The sequence below is a fragment of the Ciconia boyciana genome, chromosome 7 (genome assembly GCF_034638445.1).
Source record: "Ciconia boyciana chromosome 7, ASM3463844v1, whole genome shotgun sequence".
Classification (NCBI taxonomy): Eukaryota; Metazoa; Chordata; class Aves; order Ciconiiformes; family Ciconiidae; genus Ciconia; species Ciconia boyciana.
In genome coordinates this window covers 61227609-61242420 of record NC_132940.1, presented here as the reverse complement: position 1 = coordinate 61242420, position 14812 = coordinate 61227609, and the positions used below count along the sequence as shown (strand labels likewise).

Sequence of the window (14812 nt, the reverse complement as noted above, 5' to 3'; positions counted from 1 at the left end):
AGCCGAGTGATGCTATGTGTGCAGTACATGGCTTTGACGTGTCCAAGCGAGCAGCTCTCTCCATCTGAAGCCATCTGAAGGGATTAGCCCTCTGAGCAACTCGTGCCGGAGACTCCGCAGCCGTGGTATCGCTTGGAGCCATCTCTAATCTAGCTTGTCCGGGTACCTCTCTGTGACAAAGTCTCTCTCACCTTTCCAAGTACAAAATATACACACTTTTAAAAGTATTAATTTATAAAAAGCCTGTTTTCAATAATAGATGTTGTTACCTGTCTGAGAGACGTGCAACCAAACTGTAAATTTAATCATAGTTTTATCCCTTTGACAGCAAACATTTTAAAAGAAACCTTTTGCCTTTTTCCCCCATGTTTTTATTTAAACTGAAATATATTTCACATTATTCACATTATCGCAGACAAAGTAAGCATTCTCTAAAGCGAATGCCTCGGTGAGGGAAGGGAAACTTGATTCTGGGTTTCCGAAGTGGCGGGGGCAGCATCACTGCATCCGACGGCGTGGCTGCCGAGCGGCTCGGGGGACGTCACCTCCCGCAGGGACACGCTGCAGGTCGGCGGAGTCGGAGCTCAAACATTAGTTTGACTTTCCAAAAGGCAGCCTGCTCCTGCTGACTTGCTCTGTGGCAAAACTCGTATTTAATCATCGGGATTTTTGCCTAAAACTGCAGGATTAGACCCATAGTTTAAAAGCAAAATCTCGACCCGGTAATAACCGCGTATTCATTTGACCCCCAAGTCTTTCAATCACTGCCCGCGAGGGAGTAAATGAATGTTGCTTGCAGTGTAGTTCTCACACATACAATAAAACCCCGAACCACACGATGCCTGTGAATACTAACCCAGAATTTGAAAGATAATGAAAGTTGTACAGAAACATTGTTCATTACCTGAAAGACGGGAAGGACCGATATTCATCAGTCTTGTAACCTTATTAAAGTAGCGCAGGAGCTGGGATTCTTTCCCAGGGGCTTTTATAAACTAATTATTTACACCACCGAGTTTTGATAGCGTAGAAAGCAGGCATTTGCTGTGTAAACCGAGAAGTTTTCAGAACCTAATTAACTGTGCTTTTCACCAGACATACAAAACTCCTTGTGGGAGAATCTTTTGTTAGGTCTTGGCTAAAAGGCCAAGCCAGTCCTGTTCAAAGCGAGCACAGCAATTTTGGGGACAGATGAGACGGGCTGGGGTAACTAGAAAGCAGCACAAAGGTTTACCTGCCCAGCCTATGAAGAGGTGCTCTGGCTGCTTATATTTTGGTTGGATGAAATTAGGGCACCATTAATGAACAATAAACTGTTTTTTACTTACAGCTAAGGATTTATGTCTGCAAGTTGAGTGGTGACATTAAGCCCACCATCATGATATTAGCTGTGCTGTTCCTTACAGCATGGAAAGAAAGGGCTCGTCCAGATCTGTTCGGCTGCTCGGTATCTTTTGAAAGGTGCTTGTTTTCCCAGATGTAAGCGAGAAAAATTGGAGTTAAAGCTACTGAGCTGGTTTGTGAGTGTCTGCTTGTTATTCTCAGCGTATCGTAACCCCATTTATTTAACTTACCCTTTTTCACAGCAAAGCTAGTGCTTCCTGCTCCAGGTAGGAGCTCCTCAGTCAAGTTAAGTGGTGGCTTTGGCCATGAAATCAGGTATTGAAGAGATACGCCTTTGGCTGGTAAATGTGATATGATATTGAGCCTGTTAGTCGGTGAGCAGCAGACAGGTTTATCTCTAGCCATACAAATGAATCCCTTCCCAGTGCTCGTGCTGACGTGCACAGTACTGTTCTGCTTTCTATACCCAGGGAGTGTATAGATTTGCCTTTTCTGACTTTATCATGCAGGCAGTGACCCCTTACTTGCTTTACTACACTTGCCGTGTGTACTTAGTGCAGCTAAGAATTGTATTTAACGATTTCTGGTGTTTATTTTTAAACCTCCACCAGCAGTTACTGTGTACATTACTCCACCAAGGCAGGCCAGCAGCCACTCCGAACGCCGTATCAGTAAGAAGTTAATGGTGTAGCTGGAACAGCTTAGCAACTGGGTTTGGACTTTTATCCTCTGCATGGAAATGTCTGCACACAGACTTCAGAATAATAGTCTAACAGTTTCTAGCGGTTATTCCGTAAGATACTTTCTCTTATTTTAAGAAACTTTAAAGACCTAACTTCTTGCAGATTGCTGAAGTTCATGAAAGGCCAGAGTTTTTGCTGTACACAGAATATATACGTGTGTCCTTGTGAGTAGTCATAGAGAAAAACATTTCAATAGAACATTGGCAGGATACCATGCCTCCAGCTCCAAGTCTGTCTGAATTTATGAAAAACAATTATGCAAGCATATTTCCATAATAAAGGAAATTGCATGTTGATGGGTGAGCTGGCATAGTAGTAATGTATGTTTAAAAAAAAGTCTATTTGGATCTTACTATCCAGTTTTCTGATCAAAATACCATCTAAAATACAGACTTTTAGCTTTGAATATCTTTGTCACAATTTCATTCACATACATCTGTGTATATATATCTCAGAAATTTCACTTATCTGTCTTATTTGAATGATTCAATATTCTTATAAGCTATCTAATCCAGTATCAGTTTTCACTGGTCCAAGTTTTTGAAGCAAACATTGATTTCATAGCATCAGAAAAATGTGACTAGAGCAAGAAATCCTGTGAAAATTCATGCAAGAATTTGCATGTTCATATTTTTTACAAAAAAAGCTTAATACTACTAAAAATTTATTGCCTTACAACTTGTTTTTCACATTAGGTTGAAGAGAGGTTTTCTTTTTGGCAAGATTTAAGTGTGCTGCTATAAATTAAAATCTTTAACTTTTGAGAGCACAGTGTTGAAGTTAAGATGAGACGTTTTGTGGTGTCACCTCCTTGTCAGTCTGTTCAAAACAGATTTACGACTTGCTCAGAAAGAATCTGCTTGATATATGGGTGACACACGCAACAGTTGCAGTGCTCTTCAGCTGGAAGTGATGTGTTTTCATGTGAGAAGTTAAATATTCTCCATTATATAAAGATCTCCAGAAGCTAGATTTGTAAACAAGCAGTTTACAAGCTGATTGCTAATATTTCACTACCAAATCATTTTTGGGTAAGGTGTTTCAATTGTCTCAAGAAAAGTGTAGGAAATGTGTAACTAAGCACCTGCATCATTCATCTTACACCTTCTAAAATAACAACGTTTTGCTCTGTGTGTTGGAAAAGTCTGTTAAAATGATAGAACCAGTGAAATTTGATGCATAGGAGAAGTGAGTAAAGAGTATAAAACCTTGTGCTTTGATTCCTCCTCATGGAGGCTAGGTAAAAAAATATTCTTTACATTTTCAGTACAGTTAAGAAAGAAAAATGTAGTCGTTTTCATTATGAAAAGTGTAGAGTTTGTGGCAGAGAGCTTGAGGCTATAGAAGCTTTGAGGCTTCCTTGGGCTTTTTTCAGAAGGCGTGCATAAAAATGTTGGTTTTCATTTCTTTTTTTTTTTGAGACAGTGGCAGGGGGGTGGATTTTTTTTTTTCTTCTTCTTTCTTGGCTTGATAACAGAAGGCTGTTCTCTGGGAAGCTGCTGTTCGGTACGTGCAGCTGATGAACGATGCTTCCAGCACCATGCCAGTGGGCTCTCCTGGCGAGAAAGGCGATGCTCGTTCTGTAAGCTCGGTCCGTCTAGAGTTAGGTGGACTTGCGTTTCCAGAAGACTACAGCTGCACTGCTGGAATGGTAAAGTTGTTTTGGTGCAGGGATTTGAGGTGTTTTTTTCCATGTTTTATTAAAAGAGAATCTTCACCCATCTGCCATTGAGGTGTCGCACCCAGGGATGACTACAGATCATACATGCAGTCTTTCTCTCAGGGCACAAAGTGATTGATTTCCAATGTAATTTTTAATTGATGAGTTGTACTTCTCTTATGATTTTCCCTTATGCTTTTGAGTCAGTGTAACCTTGCAGATTGAATTGGGTTTTTTACTTACTTGCAGTTGAATTATTGTAGTTTCAGATTACAAGAAGGAACAGGATGACTGAAAAAGCCATCAGAGTTTTCTTAGAGAATCTTCCTAACAAAAGCTGTAGAAAAATAATTGCATACAAAACAATCTGTAGGTTAAAGTCTTTGTTTCACTTAGTTCCACTTGCCTTCTGGTAATGGCCACAGCAGCAGGTACCTCCAGAATGGTGCAAGGCATCCTTTGCTGGATGCTCAGACAACGACGAGCCAGCTGTCTGCAGAGGGACATCTCTCTGTGTTCCTCATCTGTTAGAGATTATGCCATGAATCTGTATTTTTGTTTGTGTTGTTGATGACCATTTCTGACCCTTTACTTTTCACCTCTAGCTCTGAAATTTCCTTTTTACAAGAAATCGATTGTGAAGGTGCAAGCAAAAAGCAAATACTTAGAGATAGTGTTTTTCTTGGAATTCAGAGTAACTGATGTTTCTTTTATAGGTTACAAATATTCAAGCAAGAACAGTTTTACTTTCCTGGTCACCTCCCACTGGCCTTCTAAATGCAGATAGACACAACAACAGTTTGCCTTACACCTGTACCTACGAGGTTGCCTTATCGGATAAAGGGAGGGATGGAAAATACAAGATAATTTACAGGTAACAGCATCATTGTTACACTTGTGTTTTCGTTAGGAATAAATTCTCTGAGCTTTTCAGGGTGTATTTTGGCATGCCCATCAGTCGCAGAGAAGAGGCACATTTGAACACCCTGTAATTGCTCCCTCGCTGTCCCGTCGGCCGCCCTTGCTGGAGGAGCTTGCAGGGAGCTGCTTGAGTGCATGTCACAAGGTCCCCAATTGCCTTCCCATCCCACCTCCCCGGCACGTGGCAGATCTTGCATGAGATGCTGTCTCTCCCACTGCCAATGGAAAGGTTACTTTTTCTCTTATGCTAAATGCCAAAACGTTTTGTGTATACCATGCAGACAGGATAGCTGCCTTCCGAATGGGCTAAATTTGTGTGGACATGCAGAATTAAGAACAGTAAAGCTTGCTTTTTGAGCTAGCAAGCAAAAGTTGAGGATTTTACTGCTTTGTAGCGCCTTAAAATGAGCAGAGGAGGGAGCACACCAATCAGTAGCCTACATAGGCTCCCCAGAAAAACCCGGATTCTTGACTCTCAGCAGTCTTCAGTAAAAATTCCGAGGGGTTTCTCTGTGTCTCCTTCCAGTGGTCCTCTGAGCTCATTCGTGATCAAGTACATATGGTGTGATGCCTTTCTTTTTCCCCGCTAATGACGTCTAGGATAGAAAATTTTGAGATGTGACCTTGGCTGTTGTGTAATAGCTAATCCTTCCCAAATCTCATTAATAGAGTCCAGGTGGTACAGCATTTATGGAAGTCCCTCTCGAGACCAAGCTATCTCCTTTCTTAAAATGTCCTGTGAATTAGGGTATTCCTCCTGGTATGCTAAAGGCAGGTCTGCATGAACTGTCTTGGGTAATATAAAAAGAACTTATTAACCAGGGAAACACTGCCTGATTTTTTTTTTTTTTTCCCCTGGTATTTACACTAGCTGTTTGTGAGCCAGTGTGAGCATCTCTATAGGTTAATGTGTGCTGCTGAGCTCTTAAAATGGGAAGGACGCTTTCTAGTACTTCTTGTGCTTGCTGATGTGATGGCTGCACATTTTCTCCTGGTTATGAAATGTTGTGCATCTGTTTTAAAGCTGCTAGTAGTAATCTGTCTCCTGCTGCTGGCCAGAGTACAGCCATTAGCTTAATGTGGTACGCTCTGTCACGAGCAGCAGTAATCGTTATTACTATGGGCAAAAGAAAGTCTGCAATATGTTGAATACATCGTCTTTGCAAAGAGCTGCAATCATTTCAGAGGGAAAAAACTGAATTTGCAGAGCATTGGACTATATGAAAAAAAGAAGGTTTTTTGGTGGATTTCTGGCAGCCCAGCAGGCATGTGCTTTCTGGTTGATTTTGTTCTCTTGATTTTGAGATATCTCCCTGTATTTGTCCAACTATCTATGAAATATTTCTTTATGCTAAATTGAGAATTTTCTTGTTTCCCATATTTTAATAAAATCGTGAATAAGCCAAGCACTTACATGAGATGGCTATTATTTATTAAGCACTGACCCGTACCTTAATCTCCCCAGAATTGGCAACACATGACTGAGCCTAGTGTTCACTTACCAGCAAACAAACCAAAAGGAGAAAGAATAGCCCTAACTATGTTGGCTACATTTGAAATTAATAGATTATATGCTGGATTTTTTTCCTAAAATGTCTGAAACTCTGTGATTTTACTTTTCTTGGTATTGCAAGAGATCTGGGTCCAGCTGTTAGGGCATTAATTAAATGTCTCCTTGCTGTGGTCCTCACAGTGTGGTTCTGGAAGAGAATGCAAATAAGTGAAATGGTTGTGCAAGAAAATAGACTGTTTCCTCTGAAGTTCAATGACTGTCATTTTTTATAAAGTATTTTGAAATAGCAAATAAGCAGAAAGTACAAAAGTAATGTATCGATTCTGCTCCTTTCAGCTTGGGGAGGGTTGAAAAAGACAATCAGCTGTTATGCAAATATCAACAAAATATAAGGATAGCAGTGAAATAAACCCATATAGCTAGTTTACTGTATAAATTGGGGTGATAACTACTTTTCTGCTACGTATACAGAGCTTTATAAAGTTCTCAAGAAACATGAAGTGTGTCAACAAGTTGTTGGTATATTGTTTACTACTGTTTTTCTGTGGTGGGATTTTTTTTCTTCTTTCAAATCATAATATGAGGGAGTCACTGGAAAATCACTAGCTGTGCTAAGTGTGATACTGCTTTTCATAATGTATTGATTTGTTGGTTATGGGCTTTTTTCCTGCAGTGGAGAAGAATTAGAATATAACCTGAAAGACCTTAGGCCAGCAACAGATTACCATGTCAGGTGAGTTAGTGTGACTATGAATGTCACTTAAATATAAACTCTTCCATTATATTAGAATAAATGTGAAGTTTTTTATCTAACTATACTGTGTAGCTGAAGAATTTCATGGTCACCTCTGTAGGTGTTTTTTCCAGTGGCTTTGAAATATTTTCTGATAGATTTTATCTCGGACTTCAAGTTATGAGAGTGCTTTTTGAAGAATACATTTTCTGTCATATTGTTGTCATTGCTATAGTAAGAAGAAAAGAGACATCTACCTATCTATATTTCTGTCTATATGTATAACAGGCCTGGAAGTGCTTGTGTACCAAAGTGGGTTACCTCAAACATCTTCAAAATTTGTCTAAAGCAACTGGCATTTGTCTGGTTGTTGTAATATAGGTGTCCTAGCACTGACAGTACTCCAGCACAGATTTTTCATAAATACTCCTTGCTTCATGAAGTAAATCTGCTGATCCATCTGACCATAGTAATTTCAGCATTGATTCCAAAAAAATGGATTCACACTGGCCTGTCTTGATATTTTTAGAGCATATGTCTCTTTGATTCTAAAAATTTGTTTTACACATTTATTAACTATTGACACATTCTCAGTTTTGCTCCCTGATGTTTTTAACACCGTCTGTGGTGTTATCTGCTCATGTTGGATTTTTTTTTTTAAAGACTTTGCTTATGAACCAGGGCTTCAAATTCACATCCTGTTCACTTATGCTCAATATCCTTTTAAAAAAAAATTCCTTTCACTCCTGTCTATTGTTTCCTTCTGTTTTTCCAGACAAGGGCTAGGTTTGGCGTGCTTTTTCCCATTAAGGCTGCTACTGTTTGTAAAACTTTAAAGAACAAACACTTTGCTTCTGAGCTCCAGAAAACACCCAACACCAAAATGTGTTTGTCCTTCTCTGATACTGTAGCTTCTTTTTCTTAAGGATATTTTCTAGTGGAGCCCTAAAATGAACTTTTCAAGTAGAAGCACAAGACCAGAAGTAACTTCTTGTAAATAAGTAGGAGACGCAGGCTCCCAGGCTGGGCAGTAGTCCCAGCCCCAGCAGCAAATGGATGGTAGCAAGGAGCAGAAGGTTGTAAAACACTGCTGAGCTTCCTGCTGTAAGCAATTGAGCATCATTTTTAAAGCCGGCTTCAAACAGCAGAGCAGTTGCCATGCAAAGCATGGCGCTGAGGTCTCCTGCGATTTTTAGGGGTGTTGGGGGTGTTTGCCCCGTGTCCTGGCTGACTTCCCTCTGCCTACCTACGGTTCCCTCCGCCTTCCTGCAGGTTTGCCAAATTATAAATCGTTTGTGAACAGTTAGCAATAACTTTTGTTTAAAAATAAGAAGTGACTGCTAAACATAAAAGTCAGACTTAAAAAGCAGCAGTATGTGTTTGTAGTGCAGGGAACCAACACTGAAAAGGCCGACTGTTTGCTTTCCACGACAATTTTTTTCTTCACTGAAACCGCGTTATGTATTAACGAGTGTGAAGAAATAAATCTGTTAAGTAAAGAAATTTGTGGGGCCAACAGTTACTCAGCAGATCGCCTTGGGTCTCCTTAACCTTGGCAGCATCTCTCAGGGCTTCGTCTCCGCACAGACAAGCTGCTTGTGCTTGCTCCTGCCCTCCTGGTTCTCTCTGAATCTACCTCCTGCGTTTCTTCAAGAGGTATTATTTTGGTACCTTCAGAGATGACTGTGCTCAGTGTTTCAAGGACTCGCAGAAGATGCTCGTTAAGCTCATTTTTGCACACTTGTATTCCCCGATGGTGTATGTTTGATGCTTAGCTCTGCTGATTTCCGGCACACGTACATACCACTTGCCAGATGCAGACCCAATTAATTAATTGCATTTGTTTTCACTCCTGACTGCTCACAGGTGATGGGTAAAGCAGCCCTATAGCAGTTCTTGGGAGCCTCCCCCGAAAGGTTTGATTCTATGTGGGTGGCCATTGTACATAAATTACTCTTATCTACTGAAAACAAATTTAGAAATTGCCCTTTCTTAAACTCTGCATTCAAGTACACAATAGCTACAGCCTGCTCAGAGGTCATCGTCTGGTCATGGTTTGAACGTTTTTTTGAGTATAGGACTTCCAATTTGCACTTTCCTTTTGCTGTTTGGAAAATGTGAAGGGAAAAAATAACATCATTAATTTTGCAGAGCAAAGCGCCTTGTGAGGAAGTGCTCAGCTATATTGTATTCATTTTCCCTTGTTATTTGGTATTGTGTATCCCCCTCTGTGCTGATATATAGAGGATTTGCCTGAAATCAAATTTGCTTTGAAGATTTTATCAGAGTAATGTTCCTGAGCTGTGTTAGTTCTAATTCATGGAGGTCCACTAAGTGTTGACACCTGAGCTATGCAGGAGAAGCTTGTACCCGTGGAAGGACACCAGCAGTTTCCGTCACTCAACATGGTACATGTGAATCAAGTGTAAAACAGGCATTAAAGTTTATACCTTTTTCTCATGAGTTCGTACTTTCTGTTGTGTTGTGAAGAGGATTTTAGCACAGCATGGGAAAGTCTGGCAATAGGCAAGGAAATAGTGGTGGAAAGAAAAGATGATGATGATAACTCAGTGGTGTATGGGAGTATTTGCACGAAACACTGTAATGTTCCTCTTCTGCTGTGAATTTTCTTGCGTACTTGTACCAAGTGAAGTAGAATAATGATAGCCACTGGTCTGTGAGAAATCTGTCATTAGTGGACAGTATCATGGATGCTTTGGTAGTCAAATATTGTGGCTGAGGCAGTGCTGTCTCATCTTGTAGCTGTCAGCAAATTCATAACCCATTTGAATATTGTTTCCAGGGTATATGCAATGTACAACTCAGTGAAGGGATCCTGCTCAGAGCCAGTCAGCTTCACCACTCACAGCTCAGCACCAGAGTGTCCCTTCCCACCCAAACCCTCGCACAGGACCAAAAGCTCCTTAACCTTACAATGGAAGGTAGGTAATGCTTGGATCGGGCAAGAAAGCAGTAAAAAATACAGTTTACCGACAGTGAGCATAACTGTTGAAAATAACTGAAAGCTGAGACAGTCATTTTTCAGTAGGGGACTTGAACTTGCTGTACTCTGACAAATCCCTCCCCGTGCACTGACTTGACTGTTAAAATGTATGTGTTTCATTATGTCCAGCTTCTTCTCGGTATTCGTTAAGAGGTTGCCAAGCTGCGTGCAAACCCCAAGCTTCGGTTTCACTTTAAACTGTAGTCATTTGCCTGGGGGGGAAGTAGTTTTCTCTTATTCCCAAAATCACCTTTTGTTTATTTTTGTTCATAGGCACCCATTGATAATGGTTCAAAAATCACCAGCTACCTTCTGGAGTGGGATGAGGTAAGTAGTAACTAGTTGAAGTAAATAAATGGCACTCAGACTTTACAAGGATTTGCTGAGTAAAGAAAAATAATTAAATACAGGAGAAAGTAGAAGGAGGAAAATGAAATCCTGATGGCATTAGGTAAAGAGTTGGAAAGGTGAAAGGGGCAGTGGGGGAAAACTTTTCCTTCAGTGTTTTATGCAGAGAAAATGTTCTGCTTCTGTGCTCTTGAAATCTAACTTTTTATCGCTCATTTGGTGTACTCTTTTTGTTAATTAGCATTACTTATTATTTAATTGCTACGATGTATCTTAGAGTTCTATTTGTGATCTTCTTCTTCTGGATGCTGTCTGAGCGCAGAATAAAACACTGTTCCTTCCTCAAAGGAGAAGAGCTGTGATCTTGCAGCCCTTTCTACAGGGAATGTAGTCAGGGTCAAAATAACGGTGTCCTTTATATGGTGGCAAATAGTCCCCTTCCAGACACAAAAGGAAATAAGTTCTCTGTCCCAAATATCTTACATCGTCAGTGAGCAGTGTGCTATCAGGGGGAGTGCCAAAAGCAAGAGATGTGGAGTATTTGCTGGAGGTGGTTTCTGGTTGGGAGTCCTCCCTTCATCCCCTAATTCCTTTCTGCCTTCTTTCCATTGTGCAAGCCGTATTTCTGCAGAAAACATGAGTCAGTGAATATCATCTTTGAAGGAAAAAATATGTATTGGGTGATAGAAAAGGCTTGGGCAACAAGTAAAGAAAAAAAAAAGCAATGAGTCAGGAAATTAAGAGTGTGAAGAGGTGTTTAGTTGTACAGTCTGAAAAACATCTCTTGAGTTTTTTAGTAGTCTAAAAATAGTATTCTAAAGGGAGTATTCTGTTATGAATAGTTTTCCATCATTATAGTTTTCCATCATTTCACTAGTAATGTGTTCTCAGATCATTCTGCTACATGTTGGACGTTTGGAACTGCTCACCGTGCAAACATTTATTGTATGCAGTATCACAGCAAGCAGGGTCTCCATGATGGGAAACCCACTGAACTGAACTAAAATTAAACGATAATTTCAGAATGGCTTGCTGTCCCTCTCCCCATAATGGAAGGGGAAAGGTCGTCAGTGAAGAAGAAAAAAGTGGAGTGTGAGGTCTGGGAAAGGAGATTAAAAAGACATTTCTCCCAAAGGATGGGCCAGGATGATCCCATTACACCTTCTGTGGCACCTTGACTGCGCAGTTGTGGTCTCTTGCAAGGCTTCCAGTGACTTGGAGCCATGGGAACGTAACAACACCGAGCAGTGAAGCGGTGGAAACGTGAATGACTCCAGCCTGCAAAGGGAAGGGAAGTGAAGCAACAGAAGGGCTTGTCAGAAGAAAGACCAACAACAGACCAATAATACAGTGCTCATTAATTACTGTTGATGTTAATTTTGTCCGCATGGAGCCTAGTCATAATTTTAGATATATGTAAGGCAATTCTAAAATGCTTTTGTCCTTTACACCCTTTAATACTGAGTATATACCTAGAGTTTTCTCTTCAGAAGGAATTGTTAGGATGTCTGTTTTTCACAGCGCAAAAGTACTTTGGTTTAGGCTAGCTCATGTACCAATGGGGAAGAATGAAGGCATCCTGATTCCCTTAGTCTATCTATTTTAATTACCTTGTTTTCTCAGTAACAATCCTGAAATCTGAGATCCCAGTGGATAGCTAGCCAGCAAAGAGGAAAGAATAGTGGCCCTGCACAAATTAATTTGGTACATCTCCAACGATTTGACAAGACTCCTGACTGAAATGTAGTTGTCTGGTTGTGAGACAGTTAATGCCACAGGTGTAGCTTCTCTGAATTTTTTTTCCTCTGATATGAGAGAGAAATGCAATTTTGAGTTGCTGAATCAAAACTAGCTATTAAGGCTTATTAAAGAAAAAGCCTGAAGATGCAGGCTGGCTGTGCCTGCATCTGCAGGAACCCCATCTACCTGTGACGGCGAGCTCGGCAAGCTGTCCCGCTCACTTCTTCATGTGCCATTGCAAGTTGTGCCTCTGACGTAGGGTGCAGTTAGCTCCCGGGGTTACGGCACCCAAGTACAAAAGAGAATTCACTTGCAATGCCCTGTACCCTCGCGCTCGGTTGTGTAAACTCCACGTAAGCAAAAGCACGAACTTTGTTACAATGCCACACTGTGTCCCGGTGAAATCAAGAAATAAATACATCGGGGAAGAGGAGAACGCTTGCCAGGCAACAGCGAACACTCTGCCAGATCTCAGCTAGAGCAACATTCATTAGCTACAGGGCACAGAATAAAATATAAACACGGGAAGATCAGCGATCAGAAGGAAATTAAATTGTGGCTTCAAAGCAGAGAGGGCTTTGCATGAGTGGAGAACAAGAAATCTATCCGATGATAAAGTTAGAAAAACACCCTAAAATGGCAGTCCGCCTTGAGAAGTTGAGTCCCTTCCTAGGGAAGGATAGCGTGCGAGTGAGCCGTGGAAAGCCCTCGCAACACGAAGTGACACGCGGACCCTGGAAAGCTGTCGTGCAAAGGCTGCAGGCTCAGACTGTAGAGACAAAGCTGGCATCAGGCAGGGGAGACGTGGGGAGTGGTGGAGGTGGCGGGGCGAGCACGTCCAGCTGCGTCCCAGGCACGCTGGCCTGTTCCCCCAGCTCGAGCTGTGCTACCCGCTCCCGCCGACGGAGGGGCTCCAGCAGCCCCTTCGCGCTCCGCACCGTGGGTACAGGTTGGCGCTCTCTGGGGCCATCGCATCTTGGGGCATGTCAGATGCTCAACAGTATCTCCACTAGTTCCTCCTGTTTTTACAGGGCAGAGGCATAGTTTATAGCATCTAAAATGCAGCCAGGAATGTAGGTGGCGTCACTTGTATATGCAAAAAATAAATTGTTGCGGTAAAACAACAGCCGAAGCGGCATGTTTTACAGCCCTAGGATTAGGTGAGGTTGTAGGGTGTAGCAAGAGGACAGCGTCTCATCTCTTCGTGGCTGCAGCTGGGGGGTCCCGCAGGGCTGAGGTGCTGCAGTGCCGGCAGGGTGCCGGGGGGTCTGCCTGGGACCCTGGGCGCAGCGCTCCTCAGCAAGCCCCGTGCCACCCCACGTACCTACCGCCGGTTCCCCGCTTCTCTGGAGGGTCACTCAAGGGACTGGAGAAAGGTGTTTGAGGCAGGGTTGGTTTTTTATTTTGCTGTATCTTGCTGAGAATAGACACAGTGCTGTTCCCATTCTCTCGTTTAGCTGTCTTTTCTCATATATACTTTAAAAACCTTCTCTCACCTCATTAGATGAGCTGTAGAGGAAACAGAAAGGAATTGCTTTTGTTTCTTCACTGGAATTAGGTGTGTTGTATTCTGACCTACTTTGATGAAGAGGAGGTTATACTGCTTAAGTCACTGTGCCAGTCCTACCCAGCTGCTGCTGCTTCAGTTCAGTTCTGAGTTTTGGGGTTTTTCCTGACCTGCAGACTCTGGAAGATAGAGTAGTCAATAGACAAAGCTATTCCTGCTATTCCACCTTCCCCCCCCACACACAATTTGGATTAAATGGTTTGTAACATGACTGGTGTTAGTTAGAAAATGCAAATACTTTCTTTCTCAGTACTGACATAGGTCTTTGAATTACGGTTGTAATGCCTTGCTAATAAACTGCTGTAGCTTAAAATGCCTGAAGAACTGTGAAGGATGATCTTCGTACTTCAACAGCAGAGTGAAAGATCAGTTCAGCGAATTGTCACTCAGTTACACTGGATGTACGCTAGCAAAGTTTCTACTGACTTCAAAGGAGTTAGGATCAGCCCCTTTTCTCGGGTATTTTGAAATTCAGTAGGATCTGAACATGCCTGCACCTCAGGTGCTGGGATTGGCAATAGTAGTCTGGCAATAAAATCAGTTAAAATTAGTAATTAAGGAAATCTCCACCTTCTGGCTCTTTTTCTATGAGCTTTATAAACCTGAACCCTTTGAACTTACAAGCCTGAACTAGTCAATTGATGACTGTGCCAGGATTGATTATTCAGGGTAAGCAAAAGGCTAATCGCAAAAAATAGCGTTAAAAATATACCAAACATAAAACATCACTGTAAAGGAGGTGAGGCTTTCTCCTGATGCCAGAGTTCATCAAAATCAGTAAACTGTAACTGCATTGAAAAATGCTGCTGGCACTGCTGTAAGAATCAGGCCTTTGTTACTAATTAGATGTGAAATGATCATTCTGTGATTAAGAGGTAGTAAATAAATGTTTCTCTTGTGCATGTGGATAGCGAGAGTATCCTATTCATTCTCTATGGGAAAGTGGAGGGCTGTTCCTGAGCCAGAGACAAGGACATCCCTCTCACGCAGTGTGTATTGCTGCTTTACATAAAACTCAAAAGCAGCTTTAATTCTCATCCACTAAGCATCTCATTTTAATTTGCTCAAGAGGGAGACAGATGCAATACCACACTATTTAACAATTTGGTGATGGATAGTTAATAATTAAGTTTATATAGAGATAAATGGAGATAATTTTGTTCCGCCACAAAGTTTTAAACTTTTTGAGGCTAGCAGAGGTGTGCTCATTTATACTAGCTGATAATCTGGGCCATGCAT

General features: G+C 41.5%; 1 protein-coding gene across 6 annotated transcripts in view; it reads left to right on the top strand.

Moving 5' to 3' along the window:
• FNDC3B (fibronectin type III domain containing 3B) overlaps positions 1-14812 on the top strand; it is a 215028-nt gene that overhangs the window by 139588 nt on the left and 60628 nt on the right. For all 6 annotated transcript variants that reach the window (XM_072868986.1, XM_072868988.1, XM_072868987.1 and 3 more), the window contains 4 exons: positions 4464-4621; positions 6855-6914; positions 9718-9856; positions 10192-10245. In XM_072868986.1, the coding sequence (XP_072725087.1) occupies positions 4464-4621; positions 6855-6914; positions 9718-9856; positions 10192-10245 (411 nt within the window). The remainder of the gene's footprint in view (positions 1-4463; positions 4622-6854; positions 6915-9717; positions 9857-10191; positions 10246-14812) is intronic.